Source organism: Tribolium madens, unplaced genomic scaffold (genome assembly GCF_015345945.1).
Source record: "Tribolium madens isolate multiple individuals breed KSU strain unplaced genomic scaffold, Tmad_KSU_1.1 Scaffold_97;HRSCAF=244;Tcas5.2_LG3a, whole genome shotgun sequence".
In the NCBI taxonomy this organism is placed as follows: domain Eukaryota; kingdom Metazoa; phylum Arthropoda; class Insecta; order Coleoptera; family Tenebrionidae; genus Tribolium; species Tribolium madens.
The window spans coordinates 8,929,465-8,954,406 of NW_025401069.1; the positions used below are offsets into that span (position 1 = coordinate 8,929,465).

General features: G+C 31.9%; 2 protein-coding genes across 6 annotated transcripts; both read left to right on the forward strand.

Annotated features, from left to right (window-relative positions):
• Positions 1 to 1,004: 1,004 nt before the first annotated feature.
• Positions 1,005 to 23,324, forward strand: LOC123014243 (prolactin-releasing peptide receptor-like). 4 transcript variants are annotated; one of them, XM_044413261.1, is made up of 3 exons: positions 1,005 to 1,131; positions 20,272 to 21,675; positions 23,110 to 23,324. In XM_044413261.1, the coding sequence occupies exon 2, from the start codon at positions 20,358 to 20,360 to the stop codon at positions 21,669 to 21,671; it is 1,314 nt and encodes a 437-aa protein (XP_044269196.1). In that variant the 5' UTR covers positions 1,005 to 1,131; positions 20,272 to 20,357; the 3' UTR covers positions 21,672 to 21,675; positions 23,110 to 23,324. The 4 variants fall into 4 exon arrangements, with proteins under 4 accessions (XP_044269196.1, XP_044269195.1, XP_044269194.1 ...); XM_044413260.1 differs by lacking the exon at positions 1,005 to 1,131 and adding an exon at positions 7,613 to 7,752; XM_044413259.1 differs by lacking the exon at positions 1,005 to 1,131 and adding an exon at positions 19,612 to 19,745.
• Positions 7,646 to 19,705, forward strand: LOC123014244 (prolactin-releasing peptide receptor-like). Of its 2 annotated transcripts, XM_044413263.1 has the most exons (3): positions 14,889 to 17,533; positions 17,596 to 17,640; positions 18,549 to 19,705. In XM_044413263.1, the coding sequence occupies exon 3, from the start codon at positions 18,584 to 18,586 to the stop codon at positions 19,703 to 19,705; it is 1,122 nt and encodes a 373-aa protein (XP_044269198.1). In that variant the 5' UTR covers positions 14,889 to 17,533; positions 17,596 to 17,640; positions 18,549 to 18,583. The 2 variants fall into 2 exon arrangements, with proteins under 2 accessions (XP_044269197.1, XP_044269198.1); XM_044413262.1 differs by lacking the exons at positions 14,889 to 17,533; positions 17,596 to 17,640 and adding an exon at positions 7,646 to 7,752.
• Positions 23,325 to 24,942: the final 1,618 nt, after the last annotated feature.

Sequence of the window (24,942 nt, forward strand, 5' to 3'; positions counted from 1 at the left end):
TATTAAAAGCGTATAAAATCTTATTGTTATTAATGAAATTTCGGTTATAATAATATTATTCATGAAATTTTGTAATATAAAAGCGTTACATTACCATTTAATGTCATTATTGGAAAATTACTTTCGGAAATATTTCCACTTCCGGAAATATAAATATTTGTTTGGCATGTCTGAACTAATGAAAGGAATTTGAAAATATTTTATTTCACCGAAGTAGTAAGAAGGCCCCTTTAGAACACTTTGTTTTCTTAAACATTTTGCTCTGGTTTTAAGGTATGTTTTAAAATTAAAATTTTTTCAAAGATTTTTTTGCCAAAAATAAGGAAAACTTGTTCACTTAAAATTAAATTTTGATTGAACAGTAAAAACAATTTTTTTCTAGTTTGAAATAAAAAACTGATAAAATAATATCAAGGGGGAACGTTCCCACTCGTTATTTCATCAATAAATCCCATAAATTCGAGCAAATGATTTGTAGAATTTTTAAAACTTGGTCATTTTTCTGAAGTGTATACCGTTTGGGCATACACCAAATTTTCCAACTCATATGATTCTTTTAAATAAATTTAATCTATTTTTGACATAAGTAGTTCTATAATTATGCTAATCCTCTATTATTACTATAACAGAGTAAAATCTTTAAAAAAAATGTTAATTTTAAAATATACCTTAAAACCAGAGCAAAATGATTAAGAAAACTAATTGTTCTATAGGGACCGAATAGTACAAACTTCAAAATAGGGTAAAATCATTGAAAAATGTTTATTTTTAAAATATACCTTAAAAACAAGGCAAAATGATTAAAAAAACAAAGTGTTCTAATGGGGCCTTCTTACTACTCACCGAAAAGAAATTTCTACTAGTCTAAGACAAAATGTTACAATGCGTTTTTAGTGAAATCGGCAAATTTGTTATTTGCAGGGGAGTTTCAATGTGTGGTCTAGATCTTATCACTCTTATCAGTAAATTGCCACTGTCTGATACGAAACAGTTTCGAGGGCAATTTATCGATTGAGCAAGTAGAATGTGCACCTTCATTTATTATTAAATTTGTCGGCTTGTTGCATTAGCAAAATCGGTCAAGATGACAATTAATATGAGGGACAAAGTGGTAGTGCATCTGAAACGCCGGTCAGTGAGTATCGCCGGAGTTGACCACCAACGCTATTTTGATTATGATTAAGTCACCATAGTTACGATAATTTTGGAATTGACAGCTCAGCAGCGGGGTACTTTTCGAGTATATTGATGACGAGCATTTTCCTCGTAAACTGTTACAGAACAAAGCCATAAAGTTGCTCGTTTCATGTATATTGTACTACATGTGCAATCGATTTCTTTATTATTTCCAGTTGAAACAGGCAACATTTTAAATTCGCAGACGAAAATGATGCACACTTTGAGAGATTATTAAAACTTCCTAATTGTGCAATTGTAGAACTGCCGCAAAACGAATGTAATTTACATTTTTTTGAATATTCCAACTCAGAATTAACTAAATTATGAGTTTTTTTTAACAAGAGGGATTCTTAGAATTGAAAGATCTTTTTACACACTGTAATTATAATCGAAATTTAACCTTTTTATTACTGTCGTAAAATTAATTTTAATTACAATAGTGCAAGTGCCTGATTTATGATCAATTGATCAAAATAATCACGATCAATATTTTAGGTGTGGAGGTCTAATCTGTTATAAGTCAATTAAATCGATAAGTTTTAGAGTGTATTTTGCGAAATTTATACTAATTCGGATACCACAGGTGCCAAATTATTTATGAATTAGGAAACTTGTCAAGGAGGCCGCTAAATTAGGCAAATTGAACTAAGTACTTTAAGATAACTAACCAAAATCTTTTGGAGATAATTGCAAAATATTGGTATAAGAAAATATACACAAAAAATGTGTGTATTTAGCTGTTTTTTTTTGAGTTTCACATCTATGAATAAATTTTGTTTAATAGCTATTAAGCCAACACTTGTATTGTCTTCAAAAAATTTTCCGACATTAACACATATTGGAACAGAAATTTTACTAAATTCAGAAAAAATTAGATTCCATAAAAAATATCGATTCTTTATTTATATTTTTTACAACAATTAATTAAATTAAAATGTGACTTTATCAAGTTGTTTTTTTAGGTTTCAAATTAGTAATAATTAATACATGTGTTTCCCAATTAGTCTGAAAATTTATGTTATTTAATTAAGAGAGGAATTTCAATAAAGTTGGCAACGTCACAACAGTGTGTTCAAATCCTCAGAGTTGACTGCTTTCGTAGAATTTTAAAACTGAACCAAATTAAGAATTATGCTGATGATAATTTTGTTTGTCGCCAAATTCTTAATGAACTTCTGGGAGATTTGAATTGTTTTGTGAATCTCAAATTTGTTTGCTCTGGAACAGAGGTGATAACAATGAAAGTTTACTCACTGAATTTGTCCAACACTCCTCAACAATTGCTTTAGATACCGTAAATTTGTTGAATGCGTAGAGCTCTCCGACCAAAAGCACATAAAGTCTTAATAAAGCACAGCGAACATAATACAGACTAAATAAAACTTGATTCCCGAGAGCAAAATAAAAAGTTATTTCTATAATAACGGTCTTTATGTATCTGGTAATGCTCGAGCTGTGGGTTCGACAATGTGTGAATATTTTTTGAGGCTTTAAACGCACATAAAAGTTCGGGTTTGTATATTATGGAAAATATGTCAAATCCTTTAGGGTGTTTTTTCTCGAGCACGAGTAAAATTCAAGTCGGCGCTCTGGAATAAGCACTGGTGATATTCTAGACAGCCGTTTTGTTTATCACGGCTTTAATTGAGTTTTTATTAAACAAACCTTGTGCTCGAGAGGCGGTCTTAAATATTTTTAGAACGTTAAAAACTTCCGTTATTACACTTCGGCATAATATTAATTTTACATCGTCTCCGTTTAGTTTGTAATTAAAATTTGGTGGAGGCGCCGGGTTAGGGTTACTATTATGATTTAATTTAAAATTTATTAGTTTCAGTCTTCATGAATAACAAAAGATGTTTGACATTTTGTCGGCAGAAATCCGTTCGACACCTCGCACGAGTGGAAGAAAGTTCCGGAATAAACTGGGAATTGACTTTGTGGGGTTTCCTCCGTGTTTCCCGTACTGATAAACCCATTCATCATCTTCGTGGAAAAATGTTCACTCACACGTCCAATTATTTCGAAACTAAAAAAAGTTTTATTTAATTATTTTTAAGGCAACTAGAGACCTGTCCCAACTTTTCAACTAATACAGATGTGATGTACTTTGTCAAAATAAGTTGAAATTTGCAGGCATGAACCTCACTAAAAGCATTTATTTATAAATATTTTATTATAAAGGCCTCAAGTTTTAAAATATTTGAGTTTGTAAGTTTATATTGCTGACGATCAGTAAAATTGAGTCTATCAAAAAGTTACTTCCGCGGGGCACGTTTAATTGTGTATTAAAACTTTCTTAAGCGGCAGCTTCTAATTTGATTGAAAGACATTTAAGGTCTTTAAATCACTTTTTAAAGTGTAATAAAATTCAGTTAAAAAACAAGAATAGTAGTACTGTTATAAACTAAGAAACGAAATGAAATTCTATTCAGGCTAATTGGACTTTTAAATTTATTATCAAAGATATTTCGCTATTAATAAAGTTTACGAATAAAAGACGAGTCTCGGGATATTAGAATTTTAATGAATTTTCTAATAACGCGTAGTTGCTTGTAATAGTTATTTTAATAATAACAAAACGTTTCTTCTTTTACTACCCAAGAAGTACAAAGTGTAAAGTTTTATGTTTTAAAATCTAATAAAAAGGATTTTACTGTCATGATTATTTATTTTTATTGTAAAATTATTACGAATGACGTTTTATAAACGCACGATATAAAAAAATTGCAGAGAAATAATAACGTACGGTTTAAAGATAAGGACGAATTCCAGTCGTAAATGTGGATAAGCTACCGTTGAAAATTTTGTGTTTGTTTAGGACCAGTTGCAAATTATGAATGTATACTATGTTTTTCTTTTGGAGATTGAGGAGGGTGTATAACTGGTGTCTACGAGATAAAAAACCAAGATTAGTTGTCAACGGCAACACTTTTTGAATTTTGCAAAGTATCAAACATCGGCTGTGCGTTTGAGTAGACAATAGCTCGAAATTAGTTGTTATAAATTCTTTTATGTGTAGACAATTAAGCGTGGAAGTAGCGAATTGTAGTAATCTGATTATCAAGAGTATTTTCTTTGGCCGATTAAAGAACTTAATATTCTTATTTGAAAGGGTTTCATGCATCCATTTGCGGCAGTGTAATGGAACGGATTTGTCCCTTGTGAATTGTCGCCCATAACGTAGGTATACTTTGAGGTTTCTCCTTCGCGACTAATTTCGCAAATACTTGCGATATTTACATAACTGTTGACGCAGTTAAACAATTCAACATTTGTCTTAAATTGTTAGTGGAAGGCCTTGTAATTAACATTTTCAAATAAAGTCACAAATTTAAAACGTTTTTATTGATTTGTTTAGTCAAATTAACTTGGTTTTGAATGTATTAAATATATAAAGTTTCAACCTGCAAAATTTGGGATTGTTTTATCAGAATATTTTGCTATATCATCGATTTGAAGTAATATTTTGGATGCTCACGTTCAAAATTAATGTCATTTGGAACATTCTATAGAACACGGTCTGGTGGTATGAGGAAAAGCCCGAACGTCATCACGACTTTCAACGACGTTAATTTTGAATATATTTTTAATAAAAGAAAATACAAAAGTTGTCATACTTTTCAGTCGACCTGAAACTATTTAGTTAATATTTCATTAAATTTCTAAGTTTCATTTTGATATTGAATGTCAGTAAACAATGACTTATTTTTAATTCGGATCCTAATAAGAGAAAAAGGAAATTATAAATAAATTATTTTTATTATTATTAAAAATCATGTTAGTGGATATATTCTTGATATTAAAATATTATCAAAAGAGCTTCAATTTACACATGCACAGCCCAGTTGATCATTAGTTGAACTTGTTAAATAATTATGTCTTTAAATTTATCAGTTCTAATAGAGATCAAATTTTTAATTATTGAGGAATGCATCTTTAACACATTCATAGACTATGAAAGCTGAAAATATTTCATAATGCAAAAAAGCGTTTAGAGCTTTAATGATGTCTGTGAAGTCTAGTGGATCTTAAAAAGACTTGTATTAATAAAGGAATGCTTGGAATACAGCGTAGCCAATAATTTTTCATTTAAGAAACAGTTACAATTTTATATTAAGAATTAATTTAGGATTATTTTGTATACGTACATTCGCAATTTAATTTCAACATTACTTCTATTCTTCTTTTTAAGTAAGTGAATGAAGCACATTTTCTCTCTATTATTTTCTCTCAATATTATTGTATTATTATAAAAGATGTATTTACGGATGTACGTATCTCAGCTAAATCTCCCCAAGCAAGTATTTGTAGATATGGACTTTTATTTTTAGTAGAACAAATTTTATAAACCCAGCATTTACATAAATTATCTTATTATGAAATTTTTTTATTACCGTCTACCTTTTCCTTATAAATTAAGAACATTGCACTCTTATCGAACACAGATTTTTCGCAACTTTTTTATATAAACTTAATTTTGAAGCACGTGTCAATAAGCAACTTGTCTTGTTTTAAAAGTGGAACATATTTTTTTGTGAATACTCTTAATTAAAAACTTAACAAAAAGTTCAAAGTTTTGTTAATAAAATTTAATAGTATTTTAGAAATTTTAAATTTGAACATTTTTTAAAGAATTTCTACCAGTGAGACATTTAAGCAATATTTATCTTTTATGTAGCTATCTTCAATATGTTAAAATTTTTAAAGGGCATAAAAAAGAAAACAGAACAATAAAAATTATACAGCATTTCTCATTATATTTTGCTTGTTTTTTTCTTTTTACTCTAAGGAGGAGAAGCAATAGAGAGGGGCCTAATACGACACTGGTTTTCAGGCTTTCGAAACCTTATATTATACAGGGTGATTCTTAAGTAGACCGACAAATTTTATCACATCTTCCTAAGGATAAATGGAGACAAACTTTACCCTTTTTATGTTCATACCTTTTAGGGGCCCCTTGATCCGTGCCACTTACGGCGTTTATGAATTGTTGCAATAATCAAGTACGTTAATACCATGGTTACCACTACCTGTGCTAACACATCAGTGGCGTACGCTTTACTTGGAAAATAACTTTAATAAATTTTATTTGAAGAACGTTTAAACAAAGAATTTTTTAAATATTTTTTCCAGCATGTTCTCATTTGATACTACCAAGGATAAAATTTTGTCGGTCTATTTAAGAATCACCCTGTATAGAGCAGTAATTTTCTGTATTTCAAAGTTTATAAATTTGGAATTTTTTTCATATAGTTGTAAGTATCCAGTACTCATATTCCAATAGTTTAATTTACTCCTTCAGAAACTCTTTAAATAAGGAAAAATGTGTTAAGTTTCAAATATTATTAATGAAAAATTAAAAATTCAAATAAGTACAATGCAAGGTTTACGACGCTGTAAAATTTCATAAATGCAAACATCTTCTTTTGCTTATGTATGCACTATGTGTAATAAAAGGCGAAACAAAAGCAAAATAATATTTTCGTAATTTATACACTTTTTTTGTATAATCAAGCGAAAAATGAAACAAAAGTGCGGAATTTATATTTAAGAAACTGGGTATTAAAATAAAATAGGTAATGTGTTTTGTTCCGATTATAAGTGAATTTTTTGCACTTGCTTGGAAAAAAGGGCACATAAACTCGTAAACGTCTTCATTTACGACCGTTCCACCCATATCCATCCATTTCAAAATAATACATATTTCCGTTTAGTTCAGTGATGAAACGTCGAGGGAAGTGTAATGGGAAATTTGTCAACGGAAATTATTGAATAGCCATCGCGAAATCTTGTGCGCATATACCATTGTAGTTATATGAAAATGGCGACTGAGGCTTCACCAGTGGTGCTTCATCTTCCTGAACGATTTTGCTGATAGAGTGATGACATTTTGATTTTTCCGTAAGGTGTATTGATTCCCTCTCAAGTCGATGCAAAGCAATTCTTTCTGTTTCGCATGGTCGCCATATCACATAGATGTTTGGCAGTAGGCAATTCACCCACTTTTCGAAAATTCTGAAGAATATTAGATAAATGGACTGTCGCTGCTGTTTGTAGTAATATTTCACTTGTCGGCGATAGACGGAGCGCCTGTGCGAGGAATATGAATGACGGCATCTCCGGAGGCTGCAAAATTGCAAACATGATTTAACAATCAAAATTACGGCGATAATTGCATCGCTCCTTGTCGAAATATCAGCATCCCCGTCTCTATCGCATAACGACGCCTCCGATGCGTGGGCATCGCGACGCTCCGATGGTCTAATTTACCTCGTGTTCAGTTTGTCGGGGCTCGCTTTTCGATTCGCACGTGTCGGTCCTCGGCCAAGAACGTAGCTTTGGTGTTATCAGGAGGCTTTAAATTTTTTAAGTTAAAATTTTTTATTTGGTTGAATGGTCACACTTAAAACACTCCTAAAAGAGAAACACAGGACAACTGTTGCTTGCTCTAACTAATCACACTGTTTAAAACCAGCGATACTCTCAAAATGTGACCACTTCAGCGAGTTTTTTTTCATTTTTGGTCACTGTTGAGGTGTGTGTGTTCCTGTCTTACATTCTTATCGACTGGTAAACAAATTTTATTATGTGCTTTGTTTATTGGATAACAAACTCAAATCTGACAAGAGATTATGTTTGCTCAGCGTGTTAATCAATTTCGAAAAACGAGACATTATTTAGCTCCGAACTTGGCTTATTTTAGATGATGGCTGTTTGGATATCAGAGCAAGTTTTGAGTTTGCGGTTCAGATTCGCCAGTAAATCCCTACACCCTTCACGATTCTGAAATGTTTTTAACAGCAAATGCAAAGAATTCGAGTGCGGGCTTAGGCCGAACACATCTGTTGCGTTAATATTAAACTGCTAACCGTCTACATTCTTTGGATTTTATTAGTTTTATTAAAAGTCATAAAACACCAGGATTAAGTTGGTAGTAGGATTATTGGTAGATTATTTTTTTAAATTTGCTATTCTATTATGGATTTAGAATTCTTTTCTTTGAATGTATAATACCTTCGGCTAAACACTTCCAATATCCGAAAGGAAATCAAAGAAGTGTTTCTTATAATCTTATACATAGAATAAAATTTGTCTGAAAAGCTTCTTAAAAATGATGCTTCTTATTCTGAAAAGAAAGACAAGAAAGGCAATTTTACTGAATGCGGAGGCTAATAACACCTTTTTCAGGTTTTCTCTGTATTTTATTCTTACTTATTTGAACTATTAAAAACAGGTGTTTTTTTCAGCTATTTTCTCATCTGTTTATTTTGATCTGATTTTAAGTAAGCAATTTGTTCAAAACTTGGCAAATTTTATATAAAATACAGGGTTATTAAAAAAGCTGAAATAAATAACCTATAAGTGGGAAGATAAAATAAATGTACGATCCTGCAGGCCATAAAAATCTCCACAATTCCCAACCCGATAGGATTTTAGGTATTCTTTTTCCCAGAGGCAAAAATCAAAAATTTATTACAATTCGATGTTATAAAACAATTTATTTTTTATCACACCAAAGCAAAGTTAAGTTATATGTTTGTACACAGTCTTAGAGTCGGTTTACAGAATATTATTTTAATCCAATTATAATAAATAAAATAATTGCAATTTTAGGTTTGATAATAGAAAATAAATGACAATCAAATTAGAATTTGTTCTGTAAATCGGTTCTAAAATTTAATTTAACGCATACAATTTTTTCTTTTGATGTAACACATGATTAAAAATAAAAATGTACAAATATGCGACATCAAATGAAACCAAAGCTGTAAAGGAATAACACAAACAAGTTAAAAAACAAACTTTTTTAACCAAAGGCCACATTTTTGAGACACACGCAAATTGCAGTGTATAAAGAAAGACAAAGACGAATCCCAAGTATTAAAACTGAAATACAATATGTATCTCAATATCCGCGAATAAAATTATTTTTAGGTTTCAATTTTATATTAAAATTCTTAATAAATTTTAATTTGGGTTCAAAACCACTGTTTGACTCTACTAAACCCTTACAAAAATTGATTCCGTGAAAATTTGAACTTGATATTGAATGATATTGTTTCTTTTTGGGTAAATTTAATTTAAAAGGATGCTTGTTTAACTAAGGTGAATTTTTTTCAGTTTTTTAGTACAAATTATTCATTTATGTAAATTCGCAATTAAAATCTTGATTTAGTCGAGCTTCCTGTCTTAGAAGATCAATTATATTGTCTTTAGTGGAGACATAACTATACAAGATTTTAAATTTCACATCTTCACTAAAAATAGGAGTTTGATTGAAAAATTGAGGTCAAAAACTGCATCTAACTTTAATTGCCTCATCACATTCTAGGAGATTAATATTTTTAAAAACACAACTAAATATTTAACAATTATGGTTTAGTTATTTTTTTTATTCTTTACATTGCTTGTTTATTTTTTCATTACATTTAGATAATTAAAAGAATAAAGCCATATTCTACGCTGATTTAATTACATCCAGTGAACTTTTTTGCCTTCGTAAAAATATTTATTTTTGTGTAACTCTTTTAATTTATTTTTTAATTTAAAGCGAATTTTATTTATGCATTCATATAAAAATGTATTTACACAGTTATAAATTCGGATTGAAAAACACAAAAAATCTATATTATGTGATACAAATGGGGGAAAAATAAACTTAAGCCCATAACTTTTCATTAAAAGTTTTTGCTCAGTTATAAAAAAGGAAAATAAATAATAGGATTAAAAAAAGAGATAATGTTATTGTAAATTTTGGTGTTGTTTTCTTTTTGAATACAAAAAAATCCTCGTCGTGTTGAAAACATCAAAACAATTATTCTCTCGAGTTGAGACTTCTTTTTAGAGCGTTACAAACAGGGCAATGAAAACAACAAGCTACTTACATAAATTTGACCAAGCTTTAACACCGTTCTGTTTTATTTTCACTGAAATTTCAGCATGTACAACTTCTCTAATTAGTGCATGCACACACGTGTCTTATTTTCCTCCCACTTTACGCATGAACAAGAGGCTTTGTACTATCCTGATGGCTTTCCACCGCCAACCAAACTTTGTTAGAGCCTCGGACTCATTCAAACAGAAGCTTTGTAAAATTTCGCAACGTGTGTTGCGTCGGACAGATTAAATTTTCTCGAAATTGTTTTACGTGGTTATAGAATCTTTTATGCAGACAGAAATAAGAATTGGGAGAATATCCGATACCGTTTTTACGGCAAAGGACCATTTGCACCGGTTGCGCTTTGCCATTTAGCAGCGGTGTAAATTTTACGACCACTTGGACTGAGAGCTCGATACTGCCTAAAATTCCACACGTTCTAATTGTTTGCTGAATATAGCGCTTGCGAAAAATTAAACTTTAATTAACATTTGGGCTTTTAAAGGCAGGTTTGCCGGAAATTTCAAAGAGCTTTCCTATCGTGAGCTCGTAATAAATCTCGAGAAACCTGCTGGGAATGTCACTGTAAAAATTTCAGCTATGCAGGAGAATACTCTTGTTCATATTTCTTTTTGTATTTTATAAATGACACCGCCGGGGGCTTAAACATAAGTCATTTGTTACAATGGAAATCGATTCTGTAAGAAATTGTTGCAGATGTCAAGTTAATCCGTTGGAAATATAAGGAAGTGGAGAGAAGGCAAAAGTAAAATCTTGAAATTAATACTTGTAGACACAAATCTTTATAGCGGACTTAAGAATTTGCCGTTAATAACGTTATTATGACAAATAACGCCTAGGTTGTTCTGATAGTTTTTGTCTCGCTATAAAATTTTATGACTGCACTTTTACGCCCTGTAAACTAAATTCTGACTTTTTTCTACTTGAAAAAGGATCAAATTCAATGCTGTAAAGGTCGTTTTCTCCAGATGCGTGATCAGCGGTCTGAAAAAGCAGAATATCAAATAAAATCTTTTTTTCTACATTGACAACAGATACACACTAGTAAGTATGTAATAATGAAAAAAATCTTTATTTTTTATTTTTGCACGGGACATGAACTTTAAAGTCACGTCTTCTCATTATTTTTTCAGTTGAAATGAGCGAATTTTTCACCTGAATTTTCTCGACAAGGAAATCATTTCTAATTATGATGAGTTACGGAGGCAGCAAATCTAGACAATGAATGCCTAATGAAGAATAAAGTAGAAAGGTTGATGCTTTTTATAATTTCGTTTGTCTTGAGTGTCTTGAATAATAAAAAATTACTGAGTTGTTTTGTTCACGGCTTCTCTATAATGCCATTTACAAATCCTCTCTAGCCATTTGAAATTAACACCTTTTACAACGATTAGATGTTATTAACTGATGGAAATGAAATTCACCCAAGGATTTAGTCTTAATTTAAAACGTCGTAATTATAAGCAAACGACTTTAATTAAGTTAGATAGAATTCAAATGAAATATGTTCTGATGAATGGAGGTTTAATTATACTTAGCTACTAGTGTAAATATCAACAAATTTCAAACTTTAACCATTCAGCAAATCAACATTTAAACAATATTGCGAATATTTTACCTCAATGCGAAATTAAAACACCGAATAATAATTTTTCATAACGATGCGTTTGATTACAATTTCATTAAACGAACATGTTGCAGTTAATTGTGGATATAACAAGGCTTGATCATGTTGTTATTATTTTGTTAAAGTGGTAATAAAATGATAAATTTTACGATTATATTGGATTAAGATTAAACTATAATGCTGCAGATGACGACCAATTATTACTACTCGCATTAATAAATTTGATGGTGATTGAACCATCAAAATGGAAAAAACTAGATTTGTTTTAACCAAACTCTAAAGATTGGTAAATGAAAAAAATAGATAACATGAAATCTCATCTTTTGATAACCAGAACTGCGAATGTTGTTTTCAATTAACACCTTCGCACTTCGAATTAAATATTTCAAACTTCGAAATAGTTTTCAGACAATACCAATTTTAATTCAGTCCTAAACTACTATTTAAATTTTGTGCACACTTATTTTTATCTAGAATAAATCAATCACTTTAAATCACTGTTTAGATGTGTCTTTGGAGCAAGGAGGAGTTTATATCTTGAAAGCCTATGTAGACTTAATTTAAACACAAATGCGTTCCTTGTGGTTATTTATAGCCGAACGTGAACTAGAACTCGCACTTAAACTTTTCAAACTGCCACACTTTTATTCATTAATTGAAGTTGAATGTAATCAACAGGTGTCTATCTTTCAGGCTAATTTGAAGATCGATCCGAATCCAAAGTAGAACTGTCGAAGGAAAAAAAGGGACAACCAGGTAGTGCTTTCGTTTATAAATTGTTATTAGCAGACGCAAATGTTTGCTCTGCTTTCGTCAAAAATGGAAAAATAACAGGCGAGAAATGTCGTAGTTAATGAAAGACAAACAAAAACTAGGTGTTTTTCTTGTTTAGATTTTCCTTACTTAAAGTTGCAGTTAGTTTGTATTTGACAAAATTTCCATTTTCTAAAATTTATTGTTAGTAAATAGCCCCTGGATGCGATTTAATTTAGGCAATTTTTTAGCGTCCACTTACCAAACTTCGATATCTTGTTGATAAATGTACATTTTTGCTAAAAATATCGTTTGTGATAAACACAGAATTTAAAATAAAATTAAAAGTGGCGTCTCGCTAACAAAACCTGATGAATAATCGATGAGAGAATACATTAATATGAAAATAGAATTGAAACTTTTGGTGTATTTTCACTTGTAGAGTATGCGTCGGAATCGAATAACAAATTTAATTATTTCGCCAATATAACTTTATCTTTGAGTTTCATCGAGTATTATCTTTAACATTCGTAACTTCATTATACGGCGCTCTAAACGGTTTTATAATAACTTTCAAATTAATGCAATACGCAATTTAAATTCAAAATGTTTTCGACCAACTTTTAGTTATCGAAGTCAAATATTCTGACCTAAACTGCTATTGCATTTGGTGTACTTTGGCTGTTAACGACTTCAGATTCCGCAAGATTCGATAACTACAAAGTTAGGTTGAATTTTTAAGTAAGTCCGTTCGTTATTACATTAGGCACTTCATTTTGATTGAAATGGCCAGGGGATTTACTTTGAAACAGATTAAAACTTGTTCAATTGAAACTGTTTAATTTCATGATTCACACGGTAAATAGAAGAGAGTCATAAATCAAATGCACAATTTATGCAGTAAAATTTATGGTACCACATATGTCAACATATAAAATTACGTATATTTATAAATTTATAAATTAGTCGTGGTTTTTAAATTTTTTTGTGAAAAACATTTTTTTAATTAATCAAAACTCTGGTAATCTTATGGTAAGCTCGCGGCAGTATACCTTATATTGTGATTAAAATATCAAAATTCTAAATATTTGTTCATCCAGAGCTTGAGTTTGCTGATAATTTTGTAAGATTACTTGCATATTTGCCAATTCTAATCTGCTTTTAAAGTTGAAAATTCGCCAACGATGTAGTAACGAAATAATTTTAAACAGGCTTTGGGTGGGCTGGTGCGTTAATAAATTTGTCTTGTAAGTCAACTTTTAATTTTATGAAATAAACTTTGAGAAAGAATGAGCTTGAACTGAGTCGAACCAAATGTGTTTTTTTGCGTGCGAAAAAGTAAAGATCAGTGGAGTTTATGGAAGTCTGTTCCTCCATTTCCTGAAGTAAAATAAAAAATACGTTGAGTTTTATGTTGCAGTTTAGTTGGTTTTGCTGAAAGATTTCAGTCGATAATAAAACTCATCCACATTGAATAATTTCTCATTTTGAAGAATGCAAGAAGAAGTAAGAACATGTTATTGATTTATTGATTTCACTTTTATTTACATCACCGCGGAGAGACTTATTTTTATTTACCCAAGAAAGCAATTATTTATGGGCAGTAAAGTAAAAGCTCGTTTATGTTCATTTAAACAGGCAGTTAACGATTTACATAACGACGAATTTTAATGAATCGTTATGTTTGTTAAAAATCCCTATCCCATTTTTCATATTAAACAAATATCTCTTCCAGTTTACGTCATCAATATCTTAAATCTTCTGCTAATGGCCACCAAACGAAACAATAATGAACGTATAAACTGTCACGCAGTGGTACACGTGTTAACACAACTGCGATATTACACGTGCTATTCTATTACGTTCGGTGTGTCAATCGAGCTGATAATTTGTTCTGGCGGTGGCTCCAGTAGACCTCTTCATTTTACATCAATTTAGCACCACTACAAAAAATAAATACATCATAAAAAGCACAGCAGTAAAGTTAAGTGGCTTTAGGACTCCATTGCAGTTTTACATTTCATCCCACTTTTATGTCATCTAGAGACATTAATCTGGCCTGAAAACTCAGTTTATCACTCGCCTAGGTCGCGCCATTCAGGATGGCCCAACCACCGAAAGGAGTTATTGCCTTTCAACATTTTTCTAAAAGGGGTAAAAATAACGTCGCTGACTGAGTGAAAATTAAATCGATTTGGAAACTACCCACTCAGAAATACATATTTTTATAAAAAAAAACAATGAACTCCCCAGTAGTAAAAATGTACGCTTGCTGTTGGTTTAATTTTTTTTAATCTTCGCACGCAAGTAATATTTAAATAAATAAATACGAGCAGATTTATTAATTTTATTGAAAATAAAAGTTTTTTAAAATGAGTTTTTATAGAACAGTTATTAGTTTATTCCTTTGTTTTTAATCACTGCATATGAAGCGAGCAAACGACAAACAATAGCGGTTTATTGCATTAATGATATGTAAATTTGTTTAAATAAATAATCATTTTAAAATTTCTGCGTTAATGCATTCGATTGTGAAGGAAATCAAATTAATTAGAGTAGATGATAATTATTGTTTTCCTTTACGTATGTGCACTAAAAGTAAATAGTACAAATTTTGAAGGTAAACATGTATATACAATTTGCGTCTACCTAATAAATGTACAATTAGTTGTGAAGAAAGTGTAATTATTTGTAATTGATGTTTTGTTCGGTAAGAAGGGAATTGTGGTCGAAATTAGGGTGAAGGTGGTATTGAGTGGGTCTCGTTGTCGACATTCAAAATAAGCTGTTAATTTGATTGTGATCCATATTATGCTTACGTGATGGAATGTTTTCCTATAATAATATTAATTATAGTTCAAACAAACTATTCCATTTTGCTAATAGACGATTCAGTAAGTGCAAGAAAATGCCGAAGGCTTACGTCTCGTTGAAGGGGTCGTAACACAATTAGCGCGCTCATAATGAATCTTGAATTGCATTTAAATTGTTAAAGTAAAATTGAAAATTTTAATTGTAAGTCTACTTAAGTCTTTTCTGAGCTCAATTTATCTCATGAATATCTATGAAATTGAATTTGTCCAAGTCGACGGTGTTAATTTCGTCGATGATGTCGATGTAATGGAAATGTCGGCAAGTCCCTACCAAACTTCTAGCCGATCAATCATTTAAAACTGCTGAAGGAATACTTACTTACTCCAAAGTGCTTACGTAGTAGTAATTTACTTTGTTTTGACGAGAAGAGTTATGACGGAATTGCCGCCAAACTTGTTCATCATCATCATCGTCAGAAGATTTTTTTTATGGTCGCTTGTGGCTACAAAAACTTTTAAGTCTACAAGTGCGAAGAAGTTTCATATAATCAAAAAAATGACAGAGAAACTTTTAGAAGAGTCATAATAAACTTGACATGGAGTAACTACTTCAAAATACTTCCAAATTACTTTGGAGAAATTTACGAGTTTGCAGGAATGAACTCACTTTCATTAGTTTTTCTCGGGATGGGTATTTTTCTTTGGAAACAAAACACTTGTTATTGGGAAAATTCTGATGGAAAAACTTCTCTTTGCATTTTATTTTATTACTGGGATTCAATAACGCCTACGATGGTAAATCAACGTAAATCTAATAATACCTAATCGGGTTGTTATTTGCGAAAATGAAAGAAATTCAGAGTAATTCGTGTTGGTGCAGTAATTGAAATTATGCCAATAATTTTACTACCACTTACTAATCTCAATCAAAGATGATTTGTTTACATAGAGTTGTATTTATAGTCTCTTAAATCGCAGTTTACTAATTTTGTGAGGCGAGTTTTTGTTTACTCTCCTAAATAGTAATTACTTGAAAGGCAAAAATTTTTGTAAGTAAATAAGGTAATGATTCGTTAAAAACTCTTTCCTAATTAGCCTAACGTAAATAAGTCATTACATGATTGATAAATGATAAAAGTAAAAAGATTGCAACGGGGACAGAAAAACAAATAATAACAGAATAATAAATACGAGAGAATAAACAAAAGCAATATTAGAAAGTGAGTAAATATTCATGAATATAGGAACGAAATGAGCAATGCAAAAAATCCAAACACCAATAATATGTCCAAATTTTTAATATAAATTCTAATTCAAAAGGAAGATTTTTTTAGGAGATTTGAGCTCCTTTGAGAAGGATATAGTCATCTTCACAAAGTAGAGGGATTTATTAAAAATTGAATGACGTTTTTGAGCGTTTTCAAGTCAATACTACATTAGAATCCTGTTTCCTTATTAAATCTCTGGAAAATTTTCTGTTTGTAGCAAGATTTGATGACAAAGACGTAAATAATCTTCCAGACAATTAATAAATTAAAAATGCAAAAGCGACCAGCCACTTTTTTATTTTTTTTTTCTATATCAACCTTTTAACTAAAACGCCAAGATTTTCGGAGGGTAAATAACGGAAATTTTTTTGTTAAAATAATATTGTAATCAAAAGCCCGCATTGAGGCTGACTATTTTTTCTTTTTGGTAAAAATTTGCAATCACAACACCAGCGTATCTGCATTTCAAATAAAATCACGTGTTGGAATAATTTTTCAACTTCATGATGAAACATTGATGAGTGACATTGTGTTGTTCTAACTGCATTTAGAATATAATTTTTGTCGCCTGTAATTACAAAAATTTAATTAAACCCAAAATTACATCAAAAAGAAAATTAAATTAAAAATTTTCAACTAGCCGTTGCTTGTTTACGCATTCAGAGCGATTGTCCTGCGTTTTAATTATTCAACTCGATTTTCCCCTAATTCCAAACATGCAGACAATGCTTCGAGTTCTTAAATTGTGATTTTCTCAGTTAAGCAGTAAACCTTGAAGCTTGGTATTTTGATTAAATAAACCCAAACCAACTGGGCAATATGGTGAATCAATAACATTCGAGGAGACTATAAATTATTTGTGTTTAGTTCTGTTGATTACTCACATTATTGGATTTTCCCTGTGACTTATTTACCGATTAAGCAATTTCCGACAGGCGGCAATTGCAAAATAAAGACATTTTACATCTCAAAACGGCAATTCTTTGCATTTGTAAGTAAACTGCCATCATTGAACTTTAAATATCTAGTTTTGTGTTTGTTTATTTCGCTTAGCTGAAATGTTACAACAAAACGGAAGTTTTGCGACACTTCCAACAGGTAACCACTTTCAGAGGGATGTTTCAAAGTAACTACTTTTATTTACAATGTAGTGACTCTGAAACCGTCCGCAGAAACCTCAGACTACATCATTTTCATGTCCATTCTTGGCATCTTTGTTCGTTCTTGTCAAATATTAAGTTTCACACAATTATAGCAGAATCAATCAAGGAGCCTGCACTACTTCTAATTACTTGAAACTGTTAATTAGAGGTCGTGTAGGTTATCCTTAGCTTCTTCATTTGGTTACTGTGATAGGATGAGGTATAGCAGTGTTTCAAAGCCACTTGCAATTTGTTCATTATTCACTAAACAATATTAATAAAGCTTTTGTACATTTTCTTGACCTTAGGAAAGAGAAGGATTTTATTTTTTGGTGTATATTTATTTTTTGGGTTATTTTTGGAAGTCCGTTATCGAATCAGTTTGTGTTTGAAGACGAAAATAAATCACAAAAATTAAATGAAAATAATGTGATGACGTAATTAGATATGACACTGAGATCGGAAAAGGTTATTTGAGAAAACACTCCGTCCTGGACATAATAATAATGACTTGGGTCTGGAAATGTTTACTTAGTTCGATTCTCGTGTGATTGTTACCCGTCTCAAAAGAAACAGATGTGTCGACCTCGTTCAGTTTATCTGTTTTTCCTTCATTCCCGATTCAAATTACTGCTTTTGTCAAAAAGTAGGTTACAAAAATCAAGAAAATATTTTCAATAAACACGTGTTTATTTTCCCTGCTTGAACGCGAATAGTTTTTTTAATTCCATTTAATTAAAAGCAATTTATAAGATACAAAAATACAAAAGTTTTATTAAAAAAGTTGGCATGTAAGCTGGTTTTGACACTGTTACTGTGTTTTGTGCTTTTGGCTAAATAATTAAGCAAGAAATTTTGTTTCAGAATAAAAGTAGTGCTTTAGACGTAAACAATAAAAAATGACAGTGTTAAACACAACCGTAGAGGCCATAAAATCAGCAAATAGTGCATCATCCCAATGTCAAGAAATCGGAATAATGAGTCATCTTCTAGTCCAAATAATCTTCTACATCCTTTACTCCGCCATATTTCTTTTAGGGTTATTCGGCAATATTCTCGTTTGTTACATTGTTTATTCAAACAAAGCCATGCAAACAGTGACGAATCTGTTTATAACAAACTTGGCTCTCTCTGATATCTTGTGCGTCCTGTGTGTGCCCTTCACTCCTTTGTACACTTTCTTAAGAAAGTGGATATTTGGCAGTTTAACTTGCCATCTAGTCGGTTACGCTCAAGCAACCAGCGTTTACATTTCAACTTTGACTCTGACTGCGATTGCTATTGATCGTTTCTTTGTCATTCTTCATCCTCTTCGACAACGAATGAAACTCTATACCTGTCTCTGGATCCTCCTGGGCATCTGGGTGTTCTCTATGTTGGTCACCCTTCCGTATGGCATTTGTATGCAGGTCGAGATACAGTCTGAAGGCTGCATCGTGTGTGAGGAGAATTGGCCTTATGAAAACTTCGAAATCGCTTTTGGCTCTTTTACACTTGTAATGCAATTTATCATTCCATTCTGCATCATTGGGTACTGCTATTCCCGGATTTCGGGCCGCCTCAATGAGAGGGCAAAGTCCAAACCAGGCACGAAAAGTGCCAGACGCGAGGAGGCCGACAAGGAGAAGAAGAAGAGGACCAACAGGATGCTCATAGCGATGGTGACGATATTCGGCATCTGTTGGTTCCCTCTCAATTTGATCAATGTGGTGCACGACTATTACGTGTTCGAGCGAGGTTCATATTTCCATCTGTTTTTCTTCTTGGCTCATTGCGTGGCCATGTCTTCTACTTGCTATAACCCCTTTTTGTACGCGTGGCTCAACGAAAATTTCCGAAAGGAGTTCAAGGTGATCCTGCCTTGTATTTTGCGAAGCGCAACGAATCGGTACTGTAATGGTGATGAACGCACTTTAGACACTCTTTTACACTCTACCGTGTACACGTCACCGGCTAAACACTTAGAACCACGTGAACCGATAGCTGAACCCATTCCTCAAACTCAAGAATATAACCTGTAATTATCCCGTCTATTTTAACTGGTTAGGATTTTTTCAATTGGTAAGATTTAGGAGAATCTGAGTGTTATTTTTCTTGAAAATATATATGTGTGAGAACTTTTGGTTTATTTCAGTTTTGTTATGGTTTGCATTTTTTAAATAATAATTAATCATGATGTGTTCTATTGACTAAATGCTTAGACTGAGGTAAATAGTACCCGAGTTTGTGTGTGAATGTTTTGTGTCAACAAGGTACTACCGAGAGCAGGTGACATTGCCTGCTCCCAGTAGTACCTGAAAGGTGCGTCAAAGTATATTTTTTCAACCCCATCAAGCAAAGATTATTATTGTTTCTCTAATAAATTGTGTTATTTCAGAATTAGTTTCAAATTAGTTTGAAAAAATTACCTATTTGACACACTCTGCATACAAGTAATAAAATTATCGATTGTGTTCTTTAGTGTGTTTGGTAATATTTATCTGGCAGCTATTTTCTTCCAATTTAAGAATAATGTATTGTTATCGTAAATATTGACTTAAGCAGTTATAAGGTACCGTCACTAATGAAAGTGTTTTTTTGCCTGTAGATTGAAGTGTGTAAACCAGTAGACTGCCGTTAACAAAATGTCGGACATTAAAGTTTAAAAGTGATATTAAAACTAAAAAAAGTGTAATGGAGAATTTCAATAACAGTACTGCAACCAACGAAGAATGGAACCAAGCAACTGTAAATAGTACCCACGACATCATCCACAACCCTTTAGTGCAGTCTATCTTCTTCATGGTGTACACCACGATCTTCGTGTTAGGCATATTCGGCAACGTTTTAGTTTGTTACGTGGTATTTAGAAGTCGTGCCATGCAAACAGTAACCAACCTCTTCATTACAAACTTGGCTTTATCCGATATTTTGCTGTGTGTCCTCGCTGTACCTTTCACTCCTCTGTACACATTTTTGGGCGAATGGGTGTTTGGAAGTGTCATTTGTCACCTGGTGTCGTACGCCCAAGGAGCCAGTGTGTATATTTCTACGCTTACTTTAATGTCAATAGCCATCGACCGGTTCTTCGTCATCATTTACCCTTTTCACCCCCGCATGAAGATCTCTACTTGCATCTTCATCATCGTCATTATTTGGGTGTTCTCGATTCTAGTGACCCTCCCATATGGGATCTACATGACATATTTTCAAGGCAACAGCACCGACACCACCACTAAAGTCAAGTACTATTGCGACGAAAATTGGCCTAGTGAAAAATGGCGCAAGCTGTTTGGGGGGTTTACAACCACCATGCAGTTTATCTTTCCCTTCTTCATCATCAAATTCTGCTACATTTGTGTTTCGATCAAACTTAACGACCGCGCAAGGAGCAAGCCCGGCTCCAAAAACTCGCGCAAGGAAGAAGCCGATCGCGAACGCAAACGAAGAACTAATCGGATGTTGATCGCTATGGTGGCCATCTTCCTCATCTCGTGGCTCCCCCTCAACTTGATCAACCTCATCAACGATTTCTACGACCAAATCGGCAACTGGGAGTACTACCTACTCAGCTTTTTCTTGGTGCACGCTTTGGCCATGTCCTCGACGTGCTACAATCCTTTCTTGTATGCCTGGTTGAATGAAAATTTTCGCAAAGAGTTTAAGCAAGTTTTACCGTGTTGTGACTCGGGTTCGATGAGAGTACCACCTGGAAGGTTGGGGAACTGGAGGTCCGAGAGGACGTGCAATGGAAATAATGAGACGCAGCAAGAGTCGCTGTTGCAGAGTGGAGTGCATAGGGCTGCGTCTATCAGAGAAAGAAAATCAACTCCGCCACCCTTGAAAACTGACAGTGTTGAGGTGGAGAATATTTTAGTGCCAAATGCAAACAGTGGGGTTCCTACCATGGGAGCGGTTTATGACTCCGCAGCGGAGACCGTCAGGTTGAGGCTAATTACAGAGGAGGAACCGCCCCCTTATGATGCTTCAATGAAAATTGGAGAGTAATTTGGTAAGTGTATGTAAATGATAGGAAGGGAAAAGCGATATTAAATAATTTAAAAAAAAATAAAGATGTTTCACTTGTAAAATAAAATCACTTTCAGTTTAATAATTTAACAAGTAACAAAAATTGAAAATCTGTTTATACAGGATGTTCCGTTTTTATTGTTACAAATTTAAACAGGTGATAGTATATTCAATTGTAAGACAAAAGTTTCCTATAAACATGTATCGAAAAATGCTTGGTAAGGGAGCTACACTCTCCCGAAGGGGGCTAATATGTTTTTGATAATATTTCAGAAACCTACTGTGTATTATTAAGATAAAATTACAATATTTGGTACAGATGATAATCTTTATACACCTAAACGGATTCAAACATCAAATGTCGAAATTTTTAATCAGGGGCGTACGAAACTGGGGGAGTTTAAGGTAAAAAAATACCCTATTTATTTTGGCTTTAGTTTCTCGGTACTTTCAGCAACAAAATCTTAAGTTCGATAGTTTATCACAGAAAAGTCTCTCTTGTGTCGATACGACTTATTGTTTTTGAATAAAATTAATTTAAAATGTATGTTACACACCAATACAACATTCAAATAAATCAGAATTTACAGAATAATAAAAGCAAGAAATTCATACTTTTTAATCAACCTCAACTAATTAACATTACATTACAGTAACAATAATAACATTAATTAAATGAATTTGCCTAAATCTAAAGAAGTTGTTCAAAGTGACTACCATGCATAACTAAAAAAACTAGAGCTAAAATAGATAGGGTATTTTTTTACCCTAAACCCCATCAGATTTGGACGGCCCTGATTAGAAATTTCGACATTTGATGTTTGCATTCGTTTAGGTGTATAAAGATTATCATCTGTACCAAATTTTGTAATTTTATCTTAAATTGTTTCTAAAATATTAGCAAAAACCTATTAGCCCCCTTTCAGAGGGTGTAGCTCCCATACCAAGCATTTTTCGATACATGTTTATAGGAAACTTTTGTCTTAGAATTGAATATCCTATCACCTGTTTAAATTTGTAACAATAAAAACGGAATATCCTGTATAACAAAAATATTGCAGGTGTCAAACTATTATCTATTTTATGAAAAAATATTCTTTTTTGAAGTACTGATCAAAATTGTCTGAATGAAATAGTTTCATCATTTTCGTGCTTTATGTAGCACTATTTTATAAAATTATGGATTAATTGACTTTCTATTTTGTATTATAAGGTTAAAGACCTGCAGATAAACATATTGTTTATCCGTGTACAATTTGCTGTTTGAACAAAAATGCAGTTTATCTTTTATCGCAATTTAGTACTTAGCTTGACGCTTAACATATTTAATTGTGTACTCAAAACAACTGTTCTTTGTTTTTGATTAACAAAAGTAATAGACAAATAAATAATTGAATTACTTTCTCGTGTGTTTCAGTTGGCAACAGTATTGCAACTTTGGACTGATGGCAATCTTCAAAGTTTCCAAACATTTCTCGAAGTATTTACATTGGATTCAACTCTGTGTCAAAGTGTTATTCGGCGTTCTTTGTGTACATAATATTTACCAATAGTGATAAAGCTTAGCCTACTGTGTATTATATTAATTTTGTATATACTATGAATATTTCTAAATAAATATCGTTATGTGACGGAAAATGCAGTTAATTTTCCTTAATCAGATCTACGAATGGATTATCTCGAATAAGTTTATAGGTTTGTATAAAATCTCTAGAAACAGCAAGTAAGCACTAAATCTGGTTTAAATTTAAGAGTGTAAGCTCTAGAGAAATTATGGCCAATGTTAGAGAGAATCCCACAATAAATATTCCGCGAATAGGATTGTGCAGACTAATTTGGGAATAAACTCTGTTAATAAAAAATGAAAAAACTGGGATATAGTAAAATTTGCTTCTGATCACTTTGCTGTTATTTTAGAATGTTCAACAATACAGTGAAGCGTCAACATGGACACAGGTAAGTATTGATTTTCAATTATTATTGAACATCATCATGTTGTATGCACTAAATGTAACTTTTTTGTTTTACCCTAATTAAAAATTCACTAGGCATATGCCAACTTTTTATCGATGAGACAAAATTGCTTTTTCAAAATCTCATAAAATAAAATATTTTAAATCCAGTTTCGACTCAAAAACTAATAATTCTCCATTTGGTCGATAAATCTCGTTAAAGTTTAAGGATTACAGTAAACGCTCTTTGACCTCATAACCATATTTATGCGATCAAATGTATTTAAAATGCAGTGAGGAAAGTGCATCGCTCTTTAGTGTAATCCGATGCATCAATTCAAATCCTGGCACATAATAAACCGTAAAAGGAATAAAAAAGAAATCAATACGCTCGCATATGAAGTAAATAACATTGTTAACATTCGTCGACAAGAAACCAAAAAAGGCAAAGAAATCGGGTCACAGATAAGGGAGAAAAAGCAAACACATTTACTAAACTTGTACCGCATGTGTCAGTTCTTTTGACGCCAGTTTCGAGTGAAGGAAGTGAACTATTTTAGCAATTTGAACTACCAATTGCTTGATGTAATCCTATTTACAGAAGTCTTAGACCAGACACAAGATTAACAAAAAATCCACCAATTTGCTGGTAAAAGGAATTGATCTTAACAGATCAAGTTCATTTTATTGCAACCCTCTTAGTGATTCAGTAAATACTCCAAGAAAGAACTAATTTTGTTTTCTAATAAAAAGTCTGAAGCAGTTGAAGTAGCTAAAACACGTAAGAATGGTTAACTTTTAACGTTTAAAACTTGCAAGGGTATATAGTATAGAAAGCAAGAAGGGAATATCTTTTACAATAAGAAAAATTAAAAAATAAATTTTGTTAGAACTAAACATTGTTCATTAAAAAAATTGCTTCAGGTGACCTTAAAATAACTTTTCCATTTAACAAAAAAGTTATCCACTTCTCCGTGATGTTGGATTAATTCGAAAGTTTTCCAATCAAATTCTATCTATTCTAGCATTAATATTTTCGTTACACAGATTCCGATTAGTAAACAAAGCACAAACAAGTATTCATTTAATGAGAACAAGAAGCCTTATGAAATGAAAAGCTATAGGTTTGCTCTTTTAAGATCCATTATGTAAGTTCTTTGTTGCAAGAAACTAGTCAAGAGCTTTTCCATTATTGACCGAGCCCTCTGGCCTTTTTCAATCTTTTACTCATCTTGCACAACTGAAAGCTTATAATTTAGCATACAAGCACCGTAAAAACCCAACAATAAAACACTAAA

Excerpts from the sequence above, each read along its gene's own strand:
- LOC123014244 (XM_044413262.1), top strand. The coding sequence starts at position 18,584 with ATGACAGTGTTAAACACAACCGTAGAGGCCATAAAATCAGCAAATAGT.
- LOC123014243 (XM_044413261.1), top strand. The coding sequence starts at position 20,358 with ATGGAGAATTTCAATAACAGTACTGCAACCAACGAAGAATGGAACCAA.